This window comes from Labrus mixtus, chromosome 15 (assembly GCF_963584025.1).
Source record: "Labrus mixtus chromosome 15, fLabMix1.1, whole genome shotgun sequence".
Lineage (NCBI taxonomy): Eukaryota > Metazoa > Chordata > Actinopteri > Labriformes > Labridae > Labrus > Labrus mixtus.
In genome coordinates this window covers 21,369,775-21,394,123 of record NC_083626.1, presented here as the reverse complement: position 1 = coordinate 21,394,123, position 24,349 = coordinate 21,369,775, and the positions used below count along the sequence as shown (strand labels likewise).

The 24,349-nt window shown below is 39.1% G+C and overlaps 2 protein-coding genes across 9 annotated transcripts in view; one reads left to right on the top strand and one right to left on the bottom strand.

The window, feature by feature from the left end:
• Positions 1-296: 296 nt before the first annotated feature.
• Positions 297-16,325, top strand: LOC132989699 (protein phosphatase 1 regulatory subunit 12B-like). Of its 5 annotated transcripts, none has more exons than XM_061057474.1 (8): positions 301-937; positions 6,393-6,409; positions 6,528-6,657; positions 7,130-7,234; positions 7,437-7,487; positions 7,673-7,723; positions 8,506-8,574; positions 13,283-16,325. In XM_061057474.1, the coding sequence occupies exons 1-7, from the start codon at positions 836-838 to the stop codon at positions 8,542-8,544; spliced, it is 495 nt and encodes a 164-aa protein (XP_060913457.1). In that variant the 5' UTR covers positions 301-835; the 3' UTR covers positions 8,545-8,574; positions 13,283-16,325. The 5 variants fall into 5 exon arrangements, with proteins under 5 accessions (XP_060913453.1, XP_060913457.1, XP_060913455.1 ...); XM_061057472.1 differs by having other exon boundaries at positions 8,503-8,574; XM_061057473.1 differs by having other exon boundaries at positions 8,503-8,568; positions 13,283-13,363.
• Positions 16,326-16,417: 92 nt separating this feature from the next.
• LOC132989698 (synaptotagmin-2-like) overlaps positions 16,418-24,349 on the bottom strand; it is a 67,017-nt gene continuing 59,085 nt past the window's right edge. For all 4 annotated transcript variants that reach the window (XM_061057468.1, XM_061057466.1, XM_061057469.1 and 1 more), the window contains one exon: positions 16,418-22,726. In XM_061057468.1, coding sequence (XP_060913451.1) covers positions 22,511-22,726 — 216 coding nt within the window. In that variant the 3' untranslated portion in view covers positions 16,418-22,510. The remainder of the gene's footprint in view (positions 22,727-24,349) is intronic.

The following is a 24,349-nucleotide window of genomic DNA, read 5'->3' as shown; positions in this document are numbered from 1 at the left end:
TACTTGACACCTCTCGGGTTGATGACGGCTCCTCAGGTAATACCGCGTGTTGACCTTTCACGACACAAACCGCTGCAGCTCTTCCCCTGCGCTCTGGCTTTGTGCTCCACCTCCCCTTATCCCCCGTCCACATCAGTGGACAATTTTAGCCCTCGGTGCCGAGTGCTGCCATAGCAGAGCCTCTGGCAGGTTGCCAGAGCTGAAGACAGGAGGGAGAAGAGAGCGTGTGAGGGGGAGGGGGGACTGCGAGGGCGACCAAGCAGTGAGAGGAGAGGGAGAGAGATGGAGAGAGAGAGAGAGAGGGAGAGAGAGAGAGAGAGAGAGAGTGTATAACTTTGGGAAACATTGGAAGAGGCAGCATCGGGAACAAACTTTTCTCTCTTGGCTGCTTGCTTTTGGACTTTTCACATTTCATCAGAGACTTGAGTGTTGACAGAGCGGAAAAAACAAGATGATCATGTGTTTGCTTTAGTTTCACAATCTTTTTCTCTGTTCTTGTGATCAACAGAACTAGTTTTTTTGTTTAGTTTTCTTTGCTCATTATTGCTCCTCTGTCTGAGCTTTGAAGAAAATCCTTCCAAACTTCGCTTTCCAAGAGTGCGAAGCTGGACTGAAGAACACACACATATACACACACACACACACACACACACACACACACACACTCTTTAACACACACCTGTTGTCGCTGAGGATTCCCCGGGAGTGCTGTCATGGGCATCTGCGTCACTCTTGCTTGAGGGAATCTGTGCGTCGGTGCAGCTGTCATCTGGCCGTGGCCTCGGTGAATGTTACAGTAGAAGTTGGCCTGCCAGGCGAGGGGTAGAGGAGGGAGATGTCAACGTACTACCCGCGCACCAAGGACCTGACTCGCACCAGGAAGTCACTGACAGAGTCCCCGCCGTCCTCTCCGTCCCCCACAGACAAAAACTACAGAGTAAGATCGGGATGTTTTCTTATACAGACTTTACAATTTCCAAATCTTTATCTCACTTTGTATGAATCATTTTAAAATGCTGTTTAAATCATCGATTCGCGTAGAATATATATTTGATTAAGTTAACAGTAATTGACTCTGTACTCTGTTCATTTAAGTTTAAGAGAACACCTTTTTCCCTAGAATAAAAGTGATCCATAAAGCAGATAACATTTTCTGGATTGAGACTGTTACTGCTATTCATTTACACATTGATTACCATTGATTCCATTGAATGCAGATTTATCTGTGGCTATTCAATTATTCTTTTTTAATTTCAAAGCACAAAAACAAAATATTCTTTCATTTCAGCCTCTTAAGCTTTAGAAACCGCCTCTAATATTTGTCACTTAGTTTCAGAAATGAAATATGTTTACAGTTTATGATAAAAAAAAACATCAAACAAAAGTAAAACTACACAATGCATTCTATCTCATGACATTATTCGACGTAGTTATGAATTGAGAAAATCCAGGCCGATGAATGTATACCTGAAATGATGTGTAAGCTGCAGCCTAACAAAGCATTTTTGTATTTGGACATGTTTAGATTTCTGTTTTACAAGCAGAAATTCAAACATTTAATTAACAACAATTACTTAACAGTTACATTAATAATATGCATTTTCTTAACTAGTCAACCTCTCCTGATTTACTCATTTAGTTTATCAAAGTGATCTAATAATCTGTGATCTATGTATCTTATTTGGTGACTTATTTGAAGCCCTGAGAGTCTGACTCAAGTTCCTGGAAAAAGATTTTTTTGGATTGAAAACATTCCTTCTGTAATTTCCTGTCATGTTTGTTTTTCTGTCTTAAGTGTTTTATTCTCATGGGCGTTGTTTGACTGTTGTGTTTATGTCCCACTGAGCTGACAGATACATTTAAAGGGACAGAAAAGAGTAGTAGTCATTTTGCTGCACACATTTTCTCATGTGATGTCATGCTGTCCTTCAGACAGTGAATGATACCAGTGGATGCTGTCATGTTTCTGTTATTTTCTTACTGACGCCTCAGTGCTCTGTATCCATGGTGAAACTCAGGAATTCATTTTTCCATGATTTCAGCCCAAATCAGATTGGGTTTGGTTTTTTTTTTCATGGGAGAGAAGATATGATGCAGAGGGGGCGTGGACTCAGATTGAGGGAGTATTTTTAGACTCACCACAATGTTTTGATGAGAGCAAACCTGGTCCTCTTTCGTGAAACACAATCTGTGTTACAGCTGTGAACCACAGGAGGAAGTATAAACAGGAACCAATCTGCATAATTGGACGACACTCATCTTTTGGCAGATTTTAAAAGTGATGGCGCTTCAACCAAGTCTATTCACTCAAGAACTGTAAAATTGAGGTTCTTGAACTCTACTTCCATCGGATGCTACTTTATACTCCTACATTGCCACCTTTTACTTTGAAATTATTTTTACCACAAGGACATGTGTGTAATATTGACAGCTAAAGCTAGTAGATAATTATCAAGTTTGTTAGCAGCCTCCAAAAACTACACTCTAAAACATAATTGTCAAAAGTAACACAACACGTGTTAATTTTTAGCACATCCGAGTGTTGAATTTGTGACAAATCTTGTTGTGTTACCTCTAACACAATCAATGTATAAGCAAATGAAACACACACACTGTGTTACATGTGCAAAGTGTGTTCACTTTAACGTGTCAGATGGTTTGATTTAGACTGTTTAAGTCCTAAACATAATCATAAAAAACAAAGATTAGAGAGAAATAATGAAAAAAAGGTATTTACCAAGGAGGTTTAATTAAGGGTTTTCTTCTTTTTGTGCCCGAATACTCATCTAACTACCATTCATATTTTGCTTGTGATTGGCAACCATGGACTACACCATCACTTCCACTCTGACTAGCCACAGCTGTAAAATGTACACATCTTAATTGAACTTAAATTGGATTTTATTTTTAAAGAACAGGGCAGTATAGTTTACCATTGTGGTATTAACACCTTTACATAAGCAAACAATCTCATTACTTCTTCCAAAGTGAGGCATGTTGAGTCTGTGCTCTTTAAAAAGAAGACGATGCTCACAGTGGCAGGTCAGCCTCAGACTTACAGTTAAGGGTTAACAGCAAAGGGAGGAGGGCTAAAGTGAGAGAAGGTGAGTGAATGTGGAAGAAACGTCTTTTATGGTCGTGATCCTTGTGTCAGTCCCAGTGGTTGGAGTGAAGTGTGTGTGTGTGAGAGAGAACGTTTTTTTGTGTTTGTGTATGTGGCTCAGATTTTCCGACTGCATAATCCAGTCAGCTCTAAAGCGGTGATGCTTTGACAGGAAGGGCAGGGAAGACACTCCAGAGATGAGAGAATGTGTTAAAAGTCTCCTAAGGATGATTTCAGCCGCAGCTCTTTCATTCTACTGTTAACATTATCAGGCAAGGATGCTGTATCTCTGAGCTCATGCAACCCCCCCCCCCCCCCCCCACCATCATGAAACCTAGAAGCCGCTGTGCTTACAGAGCGCCCGTGGTTCAAGCCTGCACCCGTTTGGAGGCTGTTTCCATCAGTCTGACACCCTGTTGTTTTTTCTCCCCCTCCAGTTGATATTCTCCTCCTGCGTCGGCTCTGCCTCACATACTTTGCTGAGCCTCAAAGGCCACACTGACTCCTCTGTTTTCTCCTAACAAGGGAATCACTCTGGTGCGGCTGCTATCAGACGTAGAATTTCAACTATGGTTCAGTTTCTGGCTTTGGCTGGATTTTGAATTAACATGACGCAGACATACATGTGAGAGCATGCGTGACAGTTTGCATCCCTTCTTTTAGTAAGCTCACTGTGGATTTCTCGGGGAGTATACGTTTTAATAAACGCATTTCACCGATTCGCTAATCCTGTAGTGTGAAATGGGTTTGGGAACTTGTAAACTTGAAAGAGTTTAGTGGGAGACGATTGAGTAACAGTTCCTCAAAAAAGCAGACTCTGTGATGATTTATTCATGAAAACTAGGCAGCCAATCAGCCCGGCTGATTAATGCATTTCTACCAAATCTTGCACAGGAATCTCCTCTGCATTGCCGAGAGGTTGGAGTAAGACAACTCCTCTTACCTCCATCCTTGGCCCTTTTTCTATCGAGGTCATGGAGGTCTGTTTTTTCCTGGATAGCTCTGCGAAAGCACATGACCACATAAGGACAAGCAGTGCTGGCTCAGTTATGTAAACACTTGCTCCTTTGCCGCTGCATGAAATATTCCCCCCAACTAGTCAAATAAGAGAGCACGAATAACTGTGAGCTCTTTTCCTTTTGACATCAATTGTCCTCGTATAAAGCGCATTACGCACCTACATCTGCTTCTTGTCTCCGACATCTTGGACAACCACACAAGATGTTTATTGCAAAGCTGTTTCCAAAAAAGGTGTTTAAAGCCCCGCTCCTCATGGCAGAAAGCAGCTCTTAGTATTGAAATTTATGAGAACAGTTTGTGAGACTGCATCAGATACTGCGAAGACATCATGGACCATTCTTTCCTCATATTACCATCATCTCTGTTTCTCTGTTCTGGTCTGTTCCTGATAGAAAATAGACACTTCAATCCATTGATTCCAAAACCTAGAAAAGAGTTGTGGTGGAAACTCTCTTTTACCTGTGCTTTTACAAAGGCCTAATAAAACAAATGAATTCTTCTTTTAAGACATTTACTATTTACCAAGTATGAATGTCGTCTGAAAGTTTTAATTGTTGTAAGGCCTGGCTTAGTAGCCGAGCTTGTTTCCAGTGAAACAAGATAACCAGCTAAGCTAACATATTCTGTAGCTCAGCTAGCATCCAGTCCCTTTGACTGCGTTCATCTGGAAAAAAGTGCGGGGAAAACTAAGATTTCATATTAGAAACTGCTTTGTTTTGGGATTTAAAGGTTTATTTATCGTGATTTCACTTTAAAAAAAAAAAATCTGGCTCAAAAACATGTGATTTGGGGGGGAAATTACTTACTTAGATAATTACTTATCTGGCTAAAGTAGTTGCTGGTGGTAGCCATAATCTATTATTACAATACAAGGATGCTTTTCTGGAGGAGCAGTTTCAAGTGCACTGCAAAAACTCAAATCTAAGCAAGTGTATTTTTTTAACTTAAAGAAATCTATAGTACACTTCTTTTAAAACACATTCAACTGACCTGCAGATAAAAAAATATATATTTCAAGACTTTTAAAGGAATACATTTGGCCTACATTTTTTATAATAAATAAATAAATAAAAATCCACCAATGTGGGACAAGATACCTTCACTTGTTGAGTGTCTTGAAGTAAGATGTACTGATTAATTTAGATGATTCATCTCATTTCAAGACACTCAACAAATACATTTTTCTTGCCCCATTGGCAGATTTAAAAGAAATCGTATTCCTATAAAAAGAAGCCTTATTATTTTTACTTTTCATATCTTGAGATAAGACGTTTATATGGACTTGGCAGATAAGTGTGGGTTATAATTAGCGTAATTCAGGGCTGTGTTTAAGATTGTTCTGATAATGGTGAACAGGGAGGATCTGTACTGGAGGACACTTTTATGTGTCATGCTCATATGCGCATCATTTATCAACCAGCAATAGTGAGTTATTTTTATTTGCAGAAACAGGTCTTGCAAAAGATCTTCATCAATACCTTTAGAATCAGAGAACCTTTTAAAACAACTTATTCAGTGTATGACAAATTTCCCCAAGTGGACAAGAAAGTGTATCGTGTCATGTGACTTGTTTTAGCATATCAAGGTCGTGGACGTACACTTTTGTACTACAAGTTCTGTGCCAATCATTTAATCACATCTATGAGTTAGTGGGATTTCTAAAAACACAGACGCTCGAAATACAAAAATAATCTCCTCCGATTTTAGCACAGACTCCTCGGTGAAATGGAAAACAAATTCTGATCACAACAGGCAGCTTGGCAGCCATGTATACTGGGCTAGTCATTGCAAAAAAAAAAAAAAAACCTGCCAGGACAGTCTGCTATCAGTCTGTTGTCTGGGGTCAGACGTCAACCAGCCACACAGGAGATACTTAGCTTCTGATGTCATGATGTCATCTTTATGCTGCAGGCTTTTGCGTGGCTGCCGCCTGTTCTGAGAGATTAACCGGGCTCACATGGAAGGTTTGACCTGTGTGAACCCTGTCGCTGCAGTGTTGGGGTGAATTATATCTCAGTTCTTCATGCAGTTCTTCCCTCTGGGACTTCAGGTCTCTGAGCACGCTGTGATAATTCACTTGGAAGTTTTGTTTTTGTTCTCTGTAGTCTCAAAATGGAAAATATTTCACTGCCAAGCCTCTGTTGGGTCTTATCAAGCAAATAAATCTTGATCCAACCGTCACAGAACATTTTTTTCCCACTGTGTTGTTCCCATGCTGTGGTGCAGAATGATCAAACTAACAAGGTTTTTGTCTTTGTTTTTTTTTCAGCATGAAAGATTGTCAAGGTAAGGATTTAGCATTGTTTTCGTTCTCCTGTGATACATACCTGTATTTCCTGACAACAACAAAAAAAACTGCTGCCCTTCATACAGCAGCATTGTGCGCTGAATGTGTTGCTCTTAGGTATGACTCCAGTGGTGAGAGTGCAACAGACAAACCACTGGGCCGCACCAGCTCTTACTCACGGAGAGAGACGAGGCTGGGTGCTTTGAACAGACAGGAGCAAGACGCCACCACCAAAGACTATAAGAAGGTAGTAACTTCTACCTGACTCTTAAACAAGCACAATACCTCTGGAAGGATTCATGTGATGGAGAAAACTTGGGTTCATGCCACAGTGTGCCTGTTGGATAACCAACCAGATCTTTCTATTTGTAACTGTTCAATAAGGGCAAGCACCTGGATATTTGAAATGACATTATTTAAAGGCTAATGTATATATATATATATATATATATAATAATATGCGACATTCTGAATATTAATACAGCAAAATCCAAAATACCCTATGTAAATATATTTTGGAGTAATGACTTCCTAAAAAGAGAGTAAAGTCAAACTCCCTCTGGATTTGTTGTTCTGAACTCTGTGTTCATGGACCGGATGGCGCTACCCTTCAATCATCGTATGTTTTTGGATGTTTTTTGGATGTTTTCGTATGTTTATGGATTTTTTTTCCCCCGAGTGAACCCTCTCCAAGCTCCAATATTTGTTTTAATTTTCAGATGTATGCAGAAGCTTTGCATGAGAATGAGAGGCTCAAATCCAGGTTGCAGGACAGTAAACAAGAACTTGTCAAGATACGCTCCCAGCTGGAGAAAGTTACCCAGGTACAGAGCAAAAAAAAAAAAAAAAAAAAAGAATGTGAAAATGGTTAATTCAGTCATATTTTTACCATAGTACCTTTTCCATTGAGGTGCCAACGGGAGGAGTTAGCTGATTTCTTAATGAAATCATGTTCATAAGATTATTATTATTTTTGCGATATTTTCTGCCAATACTTTGTAATAACATCCTCATTCTAACTCCTAGAGGCAAGACAGAATGTCAGAGAGATCTTCAGCACTTGTTTCGGAGAAAAGGGTAAGTGTCATGGCAACCTTTTGGCATTTTGGTCTTTGCTTTGTTCATGTTCTCCTGCGCTATCATAATGGATAAACACCCATTTCTATCTTGAGCTTTCTTGGTTGTTTTTTTTTTTTTGTTCACATTGGGTTTCCAAAGGACCATTGATGTATTTATTTTTAGTGTTTTATCTTCATTTACAGGAAAAACAAGCTCTTGAGAAAAGAGTATCAAACATGGAGGATGACTTAAAGGTCAGTGAATGCAAAATAAACTGTGCTAACACACCTTGGCAAGTTACATGTAGTTTATTCAGCAATGTTTTTGCAGACAACATAAAAACACTAACAGTTTTTGAAGATATACACCTTGCAGCCAGGCCCATCTCACTCGTGCTAAATCAAGCAGACTTAAAGTGTTTTCACAGAGCAAACACACACACACACACACACACACACACACACACACACACACACACACACACACACACACACACACACGTAGCCTAGTCCAGGGCTTTTGGTTAGCCAGGTGGATTTGGAGTCAAGGAGAGGGAAGGTTAATGCTTCAGGCTCATTACCCACACTGTTCTGCTGGGCCACTTCCTGCCAGGCTAAGGAGGAGCCTGTGCTGCTGCTCCTCTGCTCCACTTATCCCACTGTTGGGGTGAACATTGTGACCTAGTTCCAGCTGAATACCGGACCCCGTCCAAGAGCAAAAGACCTGCTTTTGTGAGACATTCCTGCACTGTGTGTTTTCTGCCTCACAGAGAAACACGGGGCAGAGCAGCAAAGAGACGTCAGGCCTGAGTAAACGTGAACTGTACTTTGTTTTCAGAAAGCAGTCACACATTAACAAGATTATAATTTGATTGTTAGAGGGAATTACAGCAACATTGTTGTACCGTAATCATGGCTCCGGTCTGAGAAAGCACAATATGCAGCCAATGATGACATCTTTAAAAATAGGACACATGAAGAAGTGTGGTGTGCCAGAAACAGATGTTTGTTGTTTGTTGTCGTGGTTCCCTCAGCAGGACGCCCCAATGCGGTTCCGCTGTGGGTACCAGCCCTGAGAGCAGGCTGTCTCAGGGGGAGGGGGGATGGTGAGTGCTCGCAAAGAAGTTTAGGAGTGATTGACACTTGCCTGTCACCCCACTATATTCTGTTCTGACAGAGATTCAGGCATGTGCACACGTGTGAACACATCACGGGATGAACTTAAAAATAGGAGTTTTAGATTCAAGGCACTCACTCACAAAGTCACTTATTCACAATAGCTAAGTTACAGATGCTCCACAAGGGGGAGCTGCTAAGTCAATGTCAGATTGTTGCTAGCACGCTATCTGCTAGAGAGGAAACTGGAAGACAATTTAAGACTCTCAGATGTGAAAATGTCAGTGTTGTCTTCTTTGGGCAAGCAGCCGTTGAGAGTGTGAAGTTATTCAGAATATGCACATTTGACATTCTGACGGTTACATAAGCATCAAAACTGCAGAAGCTTTTACTCATTAAGTTGACATTATCACCCGGGCGCAGGTTGTACTGTAACAACAAACTGTATCTAAGAAATGGAAATACACACATCACTGTGACGTCATCTGCTGGTTTGTAAGTACTGTTTGAAGCCTGAAGTCTGGCATTTCCATGTAGTCATCTTGATATTTTTGGAGCCAGATCTAATAATAGAGAATGAAGAGAGGAGCTCGGTTTTAGCATACAGGAGCTAATGCTTAAGCTAGCCTGGTTAGCAAATCGAAATGTGTTTTCTACAGAGGCTGTGATATCATCAGGACACTAGTTAAGGCAGGCAAAAACAAGAACAAGAAGAAATGAAGAAACAAGCAGCTGAATCGATGAGCTTTTTAAACGGAAGTGAAGAAGACATTTTAAGCTTACAGTGTTAGAAACATGTCAATCATGGTGGCTATGCCGTTAAGCACACCCACAATGATTGATCTTTTTCTCTAAAAAGAAAAATACTTTCATGTTCATACATCATGTTTATTTAAAGAACACTTAACCAAATACTTTTTTTTCTACTATATTGACTGTATAAAACATGGATGTAGTCTAAGTGACATCACCATTTCAGAAGGAGAGATGTGAAGCCAAAAGATGGTAATCGCCTATTGGACATGCTTTCTCCACCTAATTTACGATCAGTCTAGAAACAGGGAAAGAGTTGGAGCTGATGCGGGCCTTAAGCCTACTGGCAAACAGCTACAATCTCACCTGTCAGTCAACTCAGACACACCCCTAATAGTGCAAATATATCTTATGTTTAAAATCAGAATGAATGAGTGGTAACTTTACCCTCGTACAGTTTTATTTTTACCAATAAAGAAATGAGCTATAGAGTTTTTGCGCTTTCAGCTGGACATTTGAGTGACTGCTTTTTTTTTTGTTGCACTTCCTGATTGGCTTCATTTCAACTCTGGAGGTTGCTGCTTGTTTGCAACCAGTGAAGACATCCCTCTGTCCTTTAACAAGAATGAAGGTTTCAGTCACTTAAACACCGCTTTCCTTTTCTACGTCCATTCTTTTAAATACAGTCTATGAATAGTCGAAACCCTTCTGGCACTGCGCCTATATACTGCATAGCTGACTGGTTTCCAATGTAGGTGTTTCACATCACAAAGGCACTTTGTCTCCTGCTTTCTGCTTTGAAATATAATCGATTTACTAATGTGATATTACTTTGCAGGGCGTTACATTTCTTACAGAGACGCTGAATTATTCTCGACAGCCTCTGAAACGTAATTAATAGCAAACGTGTTGAATTATCTGCAGGACTTGAGAGTGCGGTCGGATCTAATTTCATATCAGAGGGCTCAATATTAAGAAAGTCTAATAAAGGATACTGATCATTATGTATTCTAGCCTCATTCTGCTGTTCTCTTCCTTCTAGACAAGGGCACCTCTCCAGAAACTGATCAGATTTATTCTGTATGCATGAACTGTCAAATCCAGAACACAGCCCGGCTTTAGTCAATGTTTTTAGTGTTGCGAGAACCAGCTGGATGTACTCCTTAAATCATATCCATGGCCATATTCAAATCTGTAAAAGTGTGTTTGGTTAGCCTGAAACACTACGAAATGTGTGTGTGAGTGTGTGTTCTGTGGTTTACCCTCAGGAATGGCGTCAAACCACAGATGTTTCAATCCAACCACATGGAGGTTTGCCTCAAAACGTTTGGCAAATAGGAGGGGGGAATGAATCTTTTCTTTTCCTTATTCCAAACCAGAGCTCTCTGCAAAGTCTGAAATAGTAGAGTGAATTCCTATGAATTTTATATACCCTCTATTTTGCAACTCTATGCATAAAATAGCATTTCATCAGCCCACCACTTTCCATATACTCCCAAACTCAAAGAGAAAAAGCTTCTTTATTTTCTTTGTCTGTTGCAGCTTTTGCTATTTCTTCTCAAAATCTCCCTCTTGTATAAATACTGGTTTATATAAGTTCCTCTGATCTGTTATTGTTTCATCTGTCTGTGTGGCTGTGTGGGCACTTGTATGAGTGGATATGTCTGAGTCTTTCTCTCTGCACATGGCCTGCCCCCCCAACACTCCCCCTGCATGCTTTATGTCTGCCCCTCTCTGTATCTCTCTCCTCCTCTGTGCAGGCTTTCCCTGCTCTGGCTCAGGTCCAGAGCTTGCGGAGGGTGAATGAGTGTCTCCTGGCTGAGAATAGAGCCATGCTGCGCGTCCTCGCCCGCCTCTCTGAGACGGCGTCCATGCCGGAGACGGAGGACCTCTGATCCTCTGACATCATCTGTCCTCCTTCCTCCTCCCCCCACCCCTCCCTCCTCTCCCCCTCCTCAGCCACATAACTTCTACACTCCTCTCTCCTCCTGGTGCCTCTTCAGCCCCCTCGTCCTCTGCTGTGTTCCTCTCAGGCAGGTCCTGCACCTTCCCCATGCTCACTCCCCCCAATTGCAATGCATCTCTTTCTGCACCCTTTTAACCCAGTCCTCTTTATGGCCATCATGGGCCAACACAGCTGACCCCTTCCCCTTTTAAAAAAAAATCATCATATGCTTCTTTTAAAGTGCATTTTTATTTATATTTTCCTTTCACAGGGCTTGACACAAACATTGCATTACATTTTTTTGGGGGTTCTCATCTAATTTAAACATTCACATGAGAAGTCGGCATCATCTAAAACAAATGTGTTTTTAATGTTAATAGAGTTAGCCTAATGTTTCGCATGGAAATAGCCATGCTAGTCAATTTCCCAGAGGAAATGAAATGTGTCGGCGCAATGGCCTCAAAATGAACAAGATGTGTGCCACCGACTGAGATGAAAATGTTGATATTACGTTTTGGTTTATGAACCTTGTCAGAGAAGAAAAAGACAAATACGATACTTAAAGGCTCTTATGTCTGTATGCTAAATATGAAGCTTTAGCCAGGAAACACTTCTCTTAGATTAGCATAAATGAAGATAGAAACAGTATGTAAAATGTAAAAGTATGCCCAAAAGCACATGTCAAGCTAACTCGTAAATTTGTTAAATAAAAAACGAAAACAATTTGGCAACCGCATGGTCATGACATAGCTTCAGGAGGTAAATACATCTGGCCTAGTAATAGCCCGAAGTTCCAGCACACAACCTCTCATAAACCATTTAAATCACTGTTGATTTCTTTGGCATGTTAAACATACTGTACATTGTGTTGATGAGTTCACCCCAGAGGCCCTGTTTAGAGAGATTTGTTAGATTTAAACACAGACTAGTTAGCTTTCCACTCCTGTTTCTAGCTTCATGCTAAGCTATGCTAACAAGCTGATGTCATTTCACATTGTTGTTTTTTTTATTCTTTACTTTTGTATTTGAACTGCAGTTTACATTACAGAGCACCTGTACTTTGACAAATCTATATTTTATTAAAAAAAAAAATAATGTGGTTAACTGCTAGTATGCCTTTTACTGATTTATGAGATTCTACCCAGAAGTGTTTTTTTCACTGGGAACTGTGAGATATGCTAGTGGTTAACCTGAAATATGCACTGTCTCCAACATTTAGCTTCCCTTTCTGCAAAAGAGTCCTTAAAACATGAAACATGAGAGTTGTATCAATAATCTCACCTGACTCCGATGAAGAGCTATAAAGCCATACGCCCCAAAATGTTTTGCTATTCCTTTTATTGCATTTAAAACCTGCATTAACATAATTACACATGAAATTAACTTTAATTTTGGGCTATGTAATCCTAGGGAGTGACAGAGTAAAAGAAAACAGAGAAGGGTCTCCAAACCTGTGATTTTCCACAGGTTCTGAACACGTTGATCCTCATTTGCTCCTTTGCTCACTCACCAGTTTTGGGTGATATGTCACAGCTAGCCTCGAGCTGAGGGTTATTGTTTGTCTCTAGTAGAGGGGAAATACTTTGGCAAAGAGGCTGGATATTTTTAGTCATTGCTCCTCATGAGAGACATGACCTAGATTTTAGAAATTGACCCTCTCTCTCAGTTTTCTCTCTTTCTGACGTTTTTCTGTTTCACCTTCCATATAAAGGCCATATCGTCAAAGTCACTCCTCACTTGCATGAAGTAACGTAAAGCATGTCATCATTGCTTGGCCTCAAACTTTACAGAGGGACAAGTTTCAGTGATTTTTTTTTTTGTGTAGTGACAGAACATATTTTATCATTTTAGTGGATATAGTCCTGGTGAATTGTGTCATCTTACCACCTGAAGCTAAAAACTTCACAGTATCCACAAACCATTTAACATATATCTCTGTGTGCATAACTGTGATGATGATATCATTTTCTAATTAAATTTCTTTCCCTCTGCTGTCCCAGATCTTAACAGAGCTCAAGTCAGACAATCAGCGGCTAAAGGATGAGAACGGGGCTCTCATTCGCGTCATCAGCAAACTGTCCAAATGAAAGCATGTCTGAAGCTCCTGTTCTGTGTTTGTGGACGCTCAATCCCTGATATGAACGTTTTAAGTACCCGTGATGTGACTCCTGTCATGTGAGCTACAGTGCCAGCCAGATTTAAATTCCTTTTGGGACGTGGTAAACATCTAAGGAGAAGTGTTTAGATGTTTCAGGCAAATTTGAGTCACTGCGTTGACAGAGTTACAACAGTTTGAACTTAAATATGTTACATCGTAAGGTTTTTCCACATGAACGAAACTGGGACCAATAATACTGTTTGAATGAGGCCCAGTTGAACAAATCCAGGGGGTTTGCATGAAGGTATTGTTTATAATATTATTATACATAATCATCACACTGAGACTTCACGTTTGCTGAGACATCATGCACTGCAGAAAAGTATTTTAATAGTTTTTCCTAGTTGTGAAAAGGTGAGAAGCTTATTACGTCAGTCATTTCTTGTCATAGCACTTACCGGTATGTCAATTTCTTGGCATGACAATAGATTTAAAATCTTTCTAAAGTTAACAAATTCATTAATGTATTCTTAATATATGCCTGTGCAGGTAAAATACAGTCTATCTTTACAACTTAAAGGTCACATATTATGCAAAATACACTTCACCATGTTTTCCTAACACTAATATGTGCCTCTATTTTCCTATAAAACCCCCCATTATGAGAAAAGTCCATCCTCTTCGTCTTTGGCCTGCTTCACTTTTCAGAAAATGTGTTCTCAAACAGACCGTTTGGAAAATGTTTCTTCATGACATCACAAAGGGCAGTAACCCCCGCCCCCAGGTGGGTGACACTGCCAAAGCTAGGTGTTTGCTCTGCCCTCTGAGTCTGCCTTCTCATCCCCCATTTGCATTTAAAGCTACAGACACAGAAACAGCCTGTTGTGAGCAGGGCTGAATATAGTCATGCTAAAATACAGGATTAGAGTGGATTTATAACGGGAAACTTCCCAGGCATGTTTAAGGGAGACTTATTTAAACTGGTTGAAAAGGAGGATAATACGTGACCTTTAAGGGCACCTGAGTAGCAACAAACATGGAACCAAGCTGCTATGAGGTGTACTTTTCAACTTTTCACTAAAAGAAAAATCTTCAGCCTCTACCACACATTTTGAAGCCTTCAGCTGTTTTCACAAATTACATTTTTACTTCATTATAACCATAAAATATGCCTCAGGTTTGTTAGTGAGCTGTTCCCACTCACTCCCCTGAACACTTGATGCAAAATTCTGAAATGTTTTTTTATCCAAATCAATAGAAAAAACATCCATATTATTTTTAAGCCGCCCAAGTGAGAGAGCCCTGGGATAATTCTTATGTATTACATAAATGAAGCAATTTGCAAAACATTTCCAGCTGTTTTTTCTATATTCCAGTCAAGTCTTGATGACTTCTAAAATTGCCTTCTTTTTAAATAAATTGATGTTATATATGATGTCCTCTGTGTATTTGGTAGCCAAAGAGGACCACATATTAGCCCAAAAAGCCAGGGCCAAGGTTATGCACTTCAATAGTACACATAGTCAGTGCTGCTCTTGGGCATCACTAGAAGAATGTCATGTAATTTAGTGTCAGCTGGATTCTCTTTATTAGTTGTTTGGGTAGCTTCCGCAGCCATTCTTCGGTCTCTTTAGCGTAGGACGTTATTGAAGATTCTTTTATCAACTGACCAAGCTTAAAAAACAAAACGACGACAGAGGAGGCCATCTGTGAGTGTGTGTGTGTGGGTGTGTGTGTGGGAAAGGAAATACCTGTGTTATGTTGTATTAAAGAGATCTATTTATTTATTTATGCATTTCTTAGTTAAAAATCTTTATACTTAGATATATTTCCTTTCATGCATATTTGTTTTTGAACTGTTGTCAATCTTTCTTTTAGGTGATGAAAACACAAATGCCAAAATCATCCACAAATAGATGCACAGGAAAAAAAATCACTGCTGACATCTTATCCTGCACAATATTGTGTGATCTTATTAAGCACAATCCAATGTTCTATGAAATACCCTGTTGCTGGCCCTTTATATTAAAAATGGTGCAGATTACTTACAGTTTTACTTGATGGTGTTAAGCTACTACAGCCACTCAATTAAATCCTAACTTCATTAAACCTATCAGCTTTCTGTTCAGATCCTTTTCAAGACCCCATGTAGCCTACATTAAATTCACTGTGCATGGTGCTGCATTTAATAGAAATCATTCGACAAAATATCTTGTCATGATAAATCAGAAAATAAATCCATGGAGCCTTATGGAGGTTCTTTATGAAGCTAGAGGAGTGCCCTCAACTGTACTATAGTCCTCATTTCAATATGTTCCACTTTTCTACTTTTGTTTCTTGAACTTGAATGAAACCTTAAGATGGCTAATTTGCTCCAGATTTTTTCCATTATATTTTTACTTCTCCTCCTGGTTCCCTTTTTTGTGTGCATTATCATGGTGTCGTGAAAGCCTGTTTTTGGCAGGGCACATTTCTTTTTTAAATGCGTGACACAATAATCTAAGTAATTTAATTAATCAAACAATCTATCTAATCCACAAAGAATTAGACGGATAAATGTATCTCTAGAACAAAATGTGCTTTTTTTCTGTATCTTATCTCATTGGATGCATTAGACAAAAAAAATAATTTGGCTGTAGATTTTATAAGTGATAAACGGTGTGATGGGAATGATTTTGGCATTTGTCTTTTCTTCACTTACAGGATGAAATGTTCCTATTGTTTTATGTGTTTCTTTGAAGACGTGATGCTTCTGGAGTCCAAACAGAGCAGCGTGCTGTAACATCAGTGTTATATTTGGTCACATTTACACTAAAGATAGAACACATTGTATGCTGCAGAAATCTTGAACTATGCAATATATTGTTTTGAACTGTGCTGATGATAGCTTAATACACATACAGCGGTTTACTCACTTTGCTTAATAAACTGTAAAGGAAAGATAATGTTTCTCTGTGTGGCATTAATGAATTATGAATCCAAAATGATTGGGAGCCAGCTGAGCTGAACACACTGCATATCAAACACAAACAAGTCATGGTAATTAAAAGGCCTTTATTTCCTATTTGTCTTTTTTTTACAGAACTGGTAACACATATGATAAATTTGTAATAAGTTATTTGGTTCCCTTGATAACTTTAGAAGGATCCCCAACGTTTGTCCACATAAGGGTCAAGAGGAGTTTGTGAGCAACGTTTGTGTCCAGTCAAGGGCTAAAGCATGCGATCCACAGTAGGCACAAGTACTGACATGAACACGCGCACCACAACACTAGACACGAAGAAACACAGCTAGAGGACACAACCTGACCGTCCTCCCACGCTTTTAAAAGATGATGAAGAAGAGAAAGAGGCGGGAGAAAAGAAAAGGAAAAAAGAGTCTTGAGAGTACAGTTGCATCAGGGATGAGGCATGGAGGACTAAGCGCTCAAGGGGGGAGTTTGGTACGGTCCTGCATGTTTGGCAGTATACAGTATGTCCATGTTGTAAACATGAAGGCCGGCTTTCTTTACGCTCAGCAGAAGCAGATTCCGTGGAGAAATCAGTGAGCCTGCTTCCTATCGACTCTGATGGAACATAGCTGGTTACATTTAAACAGGACACAGACGCAAACAGAAAGCAAATGTGACTCTTGCATTGATTCCAATACAGACCTACATTCTACATTAACAGCATACATCACAACGAAAAAAAAAAAAAAAAAGGACAGAAAGGAGTGATTACACACTAAGAATACAAAGAAGAAATACAGCGAGTAATAGAGGAGACAAGACAACATGTTCTTTTTTAAAGTGGTGGCTGAGAGGCTTCTCAACACATTTTGACAAGGTGGTAAAATGATCTAATGAACTTTTGGAAGCTTTCCCTTTTTAAATCCCAGCGTTTGTTCAAAATAAGACAAAAAAAAAAAGAAAGAACAGCGTGAACGGTGCTTATTGAACGGTCTGTGCACAGCTGAAACAGCAGTCAGTTTCAGATGCAGTTGTGCATAAGGTATTGTACATCTACACAGAGCAGAAAAAAACCTATATCTAAAACTTAACTGAGATCATTTGAGTGTTACGGTCATATACACACACACACATGTACATTTTAGGAATGAGTAATGGGTCCCATACATGCAGACCTGTACTGTATATTCTATTTGTATATTTGACTGTTGTTGTTTTTTTTGCACTGTTTCTGCTAGAGGGCCTTCACTTTAAATATTTATCTGACACATAGCCTACAAGCACACACAGCTCCCACTCCCAGTTTCTGTCCCCCATAGAACTCAGGTGGTCAAGTGACTGTGGTGACCCAAGCAGAAAAAGCAAGAAGTAAAGAAATCGATTGAATGTGCTATAAGTTTACCTGAAATCACAGTTGCCCCATCGGTCACTTGATGCGATCTGTTTGCCTCTGCATGAATTGTTATTTTGGCTTTGCCGATTCAAACATTGTTGACGAATGCTGGCAGCTGTGATCTAGTACTGGCAGTATTTCTGAAACACACTGAAATCTTATTTGTGAATTGTCCTCAGTGCATTATTTGGTCACAGTCAATAGCATTTACTGGACAGTGAATAACTATAATATTGCATTAGATAATGTGTCTTATAACACGACACATTGGCGATTGTTGCTAGAAGGGATCAATGGCAGTACTTCATAAAAAAATCAGCAAATGAGGTCAACCTAAAGGGACAGGAAAATGAATATTTTAGGAAATATTTGCCTTCTCACCTCTCAGAGTTTTTACGAGAAGAAGAGCGAGGATTGATACACCTGTTCCAGCTTTGAAGTAAAAGGCTGTAGCTAGGTGACTGCTAGCTTAGCTAAGCTTAGAGCGGAGGCTGGAAACAGGGAGGAAAAGCTTGTTCAGCTCTATACAAAGATAAAAAAGATACCTAACAGCACCTCAAACGCTCACTCTTTTACACATCTCATGTAGTTTGTCTGTACACTGTTAAACAACACTGGGTGATTTATCAGACTATTTCTTGACGCAGAGCAGTGACAATGGATTATTTTTTATTCTCCAGGAGGTTATAAAAAGTCCAGAGAGCTTTAAAAATTCTGACAGATGGATTTAGTTTCTTTTGGACTGAGCTAGGCTAACTTTTAGCTTCTGTTCTCAGCTTTTTTGCCTTAGCTAGTCTAAGCTAGGCTAAACTTGCATTCTGCTAGCTCTGGCTTTATATTTACTGCGCGAACACAAGAGGTATCACTTTTTTAATCTCTTGGCAAAGAAGATAATAATTTAATTTCAACAATTACGTCTTTGATTTCACGTCATGTGCTTGACATGATTTTCTTTTCTACGTAGGCTATTTCTGTTCATTAAAATCATAGCTCAGTGCATAGTTCTCTGGAAGTAATTCAGGCCTAAAACTTGGGTGCCACATTTGTAAGTTCCTTTTTGTTTGTTTGTTTGTTTCAGTTCTTTTGGATTTCCATATTGTTTTGTCACTTAAGAAATATGCTTAAGAAGCTAACAAAAAACAATCAGCGTGAGCAGTAAATAACCAGCAGTGTGTTATTGATTGTACATGTTTTTACGAGTACCTTCTGCAGCTAAACTGGAAGAAGAGAAACTGTGAAGAGTGGAATAGTTTGGTTCTTAAATTGCACTCAGCCCAAAGAATAGTACACACTCTCATATACTATATATCTATATATGTATATATAAATTTAGTTGTATTATTGAGAACCTATTGTGATATTAGATCTATTATTTATACTATCAAAACAAGGCATATACATTACTAATCACAATACTGTAAAATCAGCTACCTCTATGAAACAAGGACATCAACAGCTCAGAAAGTAGAAAAAGACACACTCACTCTACTAAACTCACAACTTTTCTCAATGCTCACATATACAGTAAAATGGATTTCGCCCTCTTGATGAACAAAAGACCTCTGAACGGAATGTAATTAAGAGAAACACTGGCCAAGGAAACCGAAGACATGTTGGGTTTTTTTTTCTTCATCATAAATAAACTCTAGCTACTCAGCTGAGCTCTAAAGAGTTAGTGCTTGAGTTTTATGGCTTTAGTTTTATCTTATTCATTTATCTTGTATACACATACACGTATTGTATAATAAACACAGTAAAAGAGACACAGCCGTGAAGGGTTTCAGGTCATTTAAATAGAAGTGGAAATAAAATAAAAAACTTCCAAGTGAAGAACGAGAGAAGAAGGGATTCCAAGTCATTTGTGTTCACTGGAATGGGAGGACTCATAATTTGGCCCCTGGAAATACATTTTCATACAAAGATATGGTCCAACAGACTTGATTCCGTATCAGAACTGGCATTAATATTGACTCCTACATCCACCTACAGATTGCTGAATTATTCAATCTACTTTAATGTGATTTTTCTGAATAAATCCATGCCAAATCTGTCACATAAAATTAAATGTTCTCTAGACTTGGAGGCCCCTCCATCCATCCCAAGCATTTAAAAATTCAACACATATCTTTTTAAAAAGTAATAAAATTCAGAAAAAACATTGGCCTTCAGATAAGTGCTGTAACAAAAAAAAAAAGTATGGCATAAAAATGGCATCAAAATAAGATTTTGGATCACAAGGAATTAGATAGCAAGCATGCGGCTACATTTTCATCCTACATGAACTCACACACAGTACTGGACGACACACTTGCTTAAGAATTTCAGGCGTGGAAAGGTTCTTATTAGCAGTAGTACTCTAATATTTGTATGACATTCTCTCCAATGACCCTCATGGAAAATAAATACACATTTGTTTCATTTAGAAAATATACAGTGCATCTTTTTTTTTTCCCTTCGTCGTGTTATTAAAATGACAAATGACACCCATTTACGTACACGAGATATTTTTGCTTCGTCTCTAAAACATGCTCTTATGTACAGTATTTTTGTATAAACATGCAGTATCAACGTGTATGAACTATGTATATAGGCAAAACTACACACCAATGGGTTGCTTGATTGCTTCCATGTTGCCATTTTCTTTAGTGCTGCTTCATTTAACAGAAGAACAAAACATCATGTGAGATGTGAAACATAAATCTAAACATGGTCTATGTTGGTTATACAAAAATAAAAAGTCACATTTTCCAACAGAGAAAGATACAAGAGCCAACATTCATCAAATTACCCCAAAGAATTGCGGTAATGTCTACATTGACTTTGCATTTTCTGGCACAGTCAACGGGCATTACTGATTTGAATAATTACCTTGGCACTGACTCATGTCAGGATTTTAATTATGCTTTTAACAATTTATTCAGAGCTGATTCATTTTAAATTTGTCTCGAGCTCATCCTTCATTTTTCTGTAACAGAATATTGATTAAAAAGGACGCAGCATTGAAACCTGTCTCTTTTTCATCTGAGGATTCCATTTACACGAGGAGAACCATCTGGCATGTTACATGAGCCACAGAAAACTTCCATCTCACAACATTTGATCAATAAATAAAAAAAACACAGATCAGAGAACAGCGTCAAATTACCACAGAACAGAATAATTAATACCCAGTAGTGCAATTAAATTCAACAGTTTGGTAAGCTGTGTAATATATACACATGGATCAGTGCCTCCTTCCAGACCGTGTCCTTGCAATCAAGTGAGAAATGTAATATTCAAACAATCCAAACACATACATTAAAAGCAACGGCGAAAAAAATAAAATAAAAATGCTTACAAAATGTACTCCCTTGCTCTTTATTTTAACCAGCAGTTATTCTTAAAATAAATAATTAAAGCTCTGGTTTCTGAGGGTACTTAAACACAACATTTGGATTTAAAGTGCTTGAGGAATAAAAGTGTTTGGAGTAAAAAATTAACAAAAAGGAGAAAAAAAAGCTAATGAGAACGGAAGAAATGAAGAGAACAACACCGCTTAACTGGAAGGCGTCCCTGGTAGTTGAAAATTGCTTATTTTGTTACTTTGAAGGCTTGTCTCCTTTATGACTGTAAGACGGTTATAGGGATCTTCTTTGAAGTAAAACCCTTGTGTCAAGTCCATGACTAATGGCAGTAGCACTGAACAAGTGAGATACAGAATCAGAGGCGTTGGGAGGGGAGGTGGTAGACTGCAGGCAGTACTCAACACCTTGTAAATATCATGTCATTGGTGGGTGGAATCAGTCTCTGTTGAACCTGCTCTGATATTTCCTCGCTTCTTTGTTGTTCGGATGACACTCGCAGTCAAAATATACACAAACGCTTTTTTATTTTTTCCTAACTGAAAATCCCTCCCTCCCTGTTCCCTGACATACCATTTCACGGATAAACTGAGCCTTACGTCAACCCAAAAAAAACAAGCGCTCAAGCTTTTTTTTTTTTTTTTTAGAATCCAACAATTTCCCATTTCTTGGAATATTTGAATGATAACAACCCATTTAGAGAAAAAAGGCATGGAGTTTCAGTTCCCTCTCAGTTTTCCTGAGACGACGGGTGGAAGGTTAACCAATCGAAAAAAGGCAGTGTGTTTGTGGGTAACCGGATATGTGCCTATCCCTACTCGCTACCCAACTCTAGGAATGTACGTCAAACTAACATAATCATCTAGAATGATTACTGGCAGGTGTGGAACATGGTGCACAATAAATACACCTAAGGAATGGACCTGCTTGTGTTATTTCTCTATCATATATGGCAGTATAAAGCATTTTATTATTATTATTATTATTAAGCACTATTTCTAAGCAAACTGTGTCACTAAAGGGAAAGGGTGAGAAGTACAACATGAGTGAATGTATGTGTTATCCCCTCTATCACCAGATCCCCATTTAAGACTCGTACTGTTCTTCATAGTCTACTCTGTATTCTTATTAATGGAACCACAACCCCAATACAAAAATAGATCTAAAGGAAATCAACGGAGTATCTGTCCATCCTGTGACTTGTCTTCTTTTTTCAATGACATGATTTCTTTTAACATGATGCTTTTTTTTTAAACTATATATCCCATCATGTTGAATGGTATTCATGGATCTTTTGAAAGGTGGCGGAGGGAGAGGAAGAGGAAGGAGGAGGGGGTGGAGGGAGCAGATGTACAGTTGGAGTGTTCTTCTGGAATATACACTGATATGTGGGACCCGGGGAAGATGGTGGGAAATGTATGGGTAGGTAAGGTGGAGGTGGGATTTTTACTTCTTGGCATTCAGGGCTGCGAGGGAAGCATCCACCTCCTCTTCTGGCTGCAGTGGATGCCACTGGGCGATGGGGCGACGGGGGTTGGCCAGCATGTCGGACCAGTGTTTCAGGCCAGCCCCTGTGGACTTGCTTCCCACCCAGATCTTCCCGATGGCGTCGTTCTTGCCAATCTTGTCATAATCCAGCACTGTGATCACAGCTTGGATTTTCTGAGGGAACGGAGCGAAAAACATTAGAACAACGATCTTAAAGGCACGATGGGTACATGAATAGGAGGGTGGAAAATAAGCGGTTTAATGTAAATTCCAACATCACTTCTACTGCTTTCTATGACACTCTTTTGATGCAGAACATTACTAAAGTAAAATGTTGTGTCTGAGTTGATGCTTTATATTGCCTCATGCATCAGTGTGCATTATGGTGGTTGGCGTCAGCGCCCTCAGGGATCTCTGCTTTACGGCGGTGTCATGATTTACCTTTCTTCTTGGTTGTTAGTTCCTTGTTTTGTTGCCTAACCGTGATTTCCTATTTGATTTATTTTCTCTATTTCCTGTGTGTATTTTTGCTGTTATATTCTTAAGTCCACTGTGTGTCTTAAGTGTTTCCTGTACTTTTTGTAGTTCTTGTCCCCAGTGTTTCTTCTCTTGCGTTACTTCCTCCCATTGTGGGTTTCCTTCCCTTTTGATTGCACTCAATCAGTTTCACCTGTGTCTTGTTTCTCACACCTGGTTTTGATTAGCTCCTGTGTATTTAGTCCCTGTGTACCTTCCCTCTTGTTGTCACTTCACACATCTTCTTAACTCCTGTGTGTATTTTTCCTGGTGGCTTTTGTTTGTTTTTTGTTGGACTTTTGATCAAGTTAAATGTAAGCCTTATTTTGCCTTTTGTCCTTTTTGTTTTGTACTTTTGTTACCTGCACTTGGGTCCTCCTCTTTGTGCACATTGTGACATAGGGAGACTGGAACTTGAAATAAACTTGGTATATGAAAATGTAAATGTTCAGTGTCCTTCTTGAAGATTTTTTTGTTAATTCATGTTTGATGTACTGTATGCCTAACACTGCAGGAAGTCCAACACAGGAGAGGAAAACAATGAATGCCTCTCTGTTGAATTAAGTGAAGGTGTCTACTTGTCGCTTTTATCTGCTAGTAATAAATAGCGGTTTGCCCAAAAGCTTTTGTGCATAAAGCATAAAGAACCAATTAGTCAGTTTTCATAAATATCAGAGAAGCCAATGTTGGTAAAACTGGCATTGACATAACTATTAGCACAGATGGAAATATGTCCATGAATCCAGCTGAACATTGGTAACATTGGCAGCTGGTTGGACCACCTCAAATGAGACTGTAGCAGCAAAACAGCTGGGTGTATATCAAACTTAGGACAGGTGTGTTTTGCTGCTAATGGATTCAACTTGTTCTCGGAGAGTTATTTTGTGTTTTTGTTTTAATTGTGGCCGCACTTGCTGATGTGATGCTAATGTGAGTAGCATGGGAAGTGTGTGTGTTAACGGCCATGAATTGAAGAGCTGGTCTATATTGTCCCCCCCAAGCACTTCCTAATTATCTAATTAGCGAGTGATGAGGTCACAACTGATTGCAAATGGCTCATAAATAAGTGATTATCCTTAGATTTACGTCTAAATGACCATCTGTTGTATAAACTTTGTCAGTGTGGTTCACTTAGAATGAAGGATTTAAAATAGTGTTTGTGTGTCTTTTCTGTGCATAAAATTACATCTCTGCCATAATTGAATGTTTCCCTGCCTGATTGCTTTGTTGATACTACAACTGAACAAGGCCTTTAAGCAGTAATTATTCATTTGTTTTCTT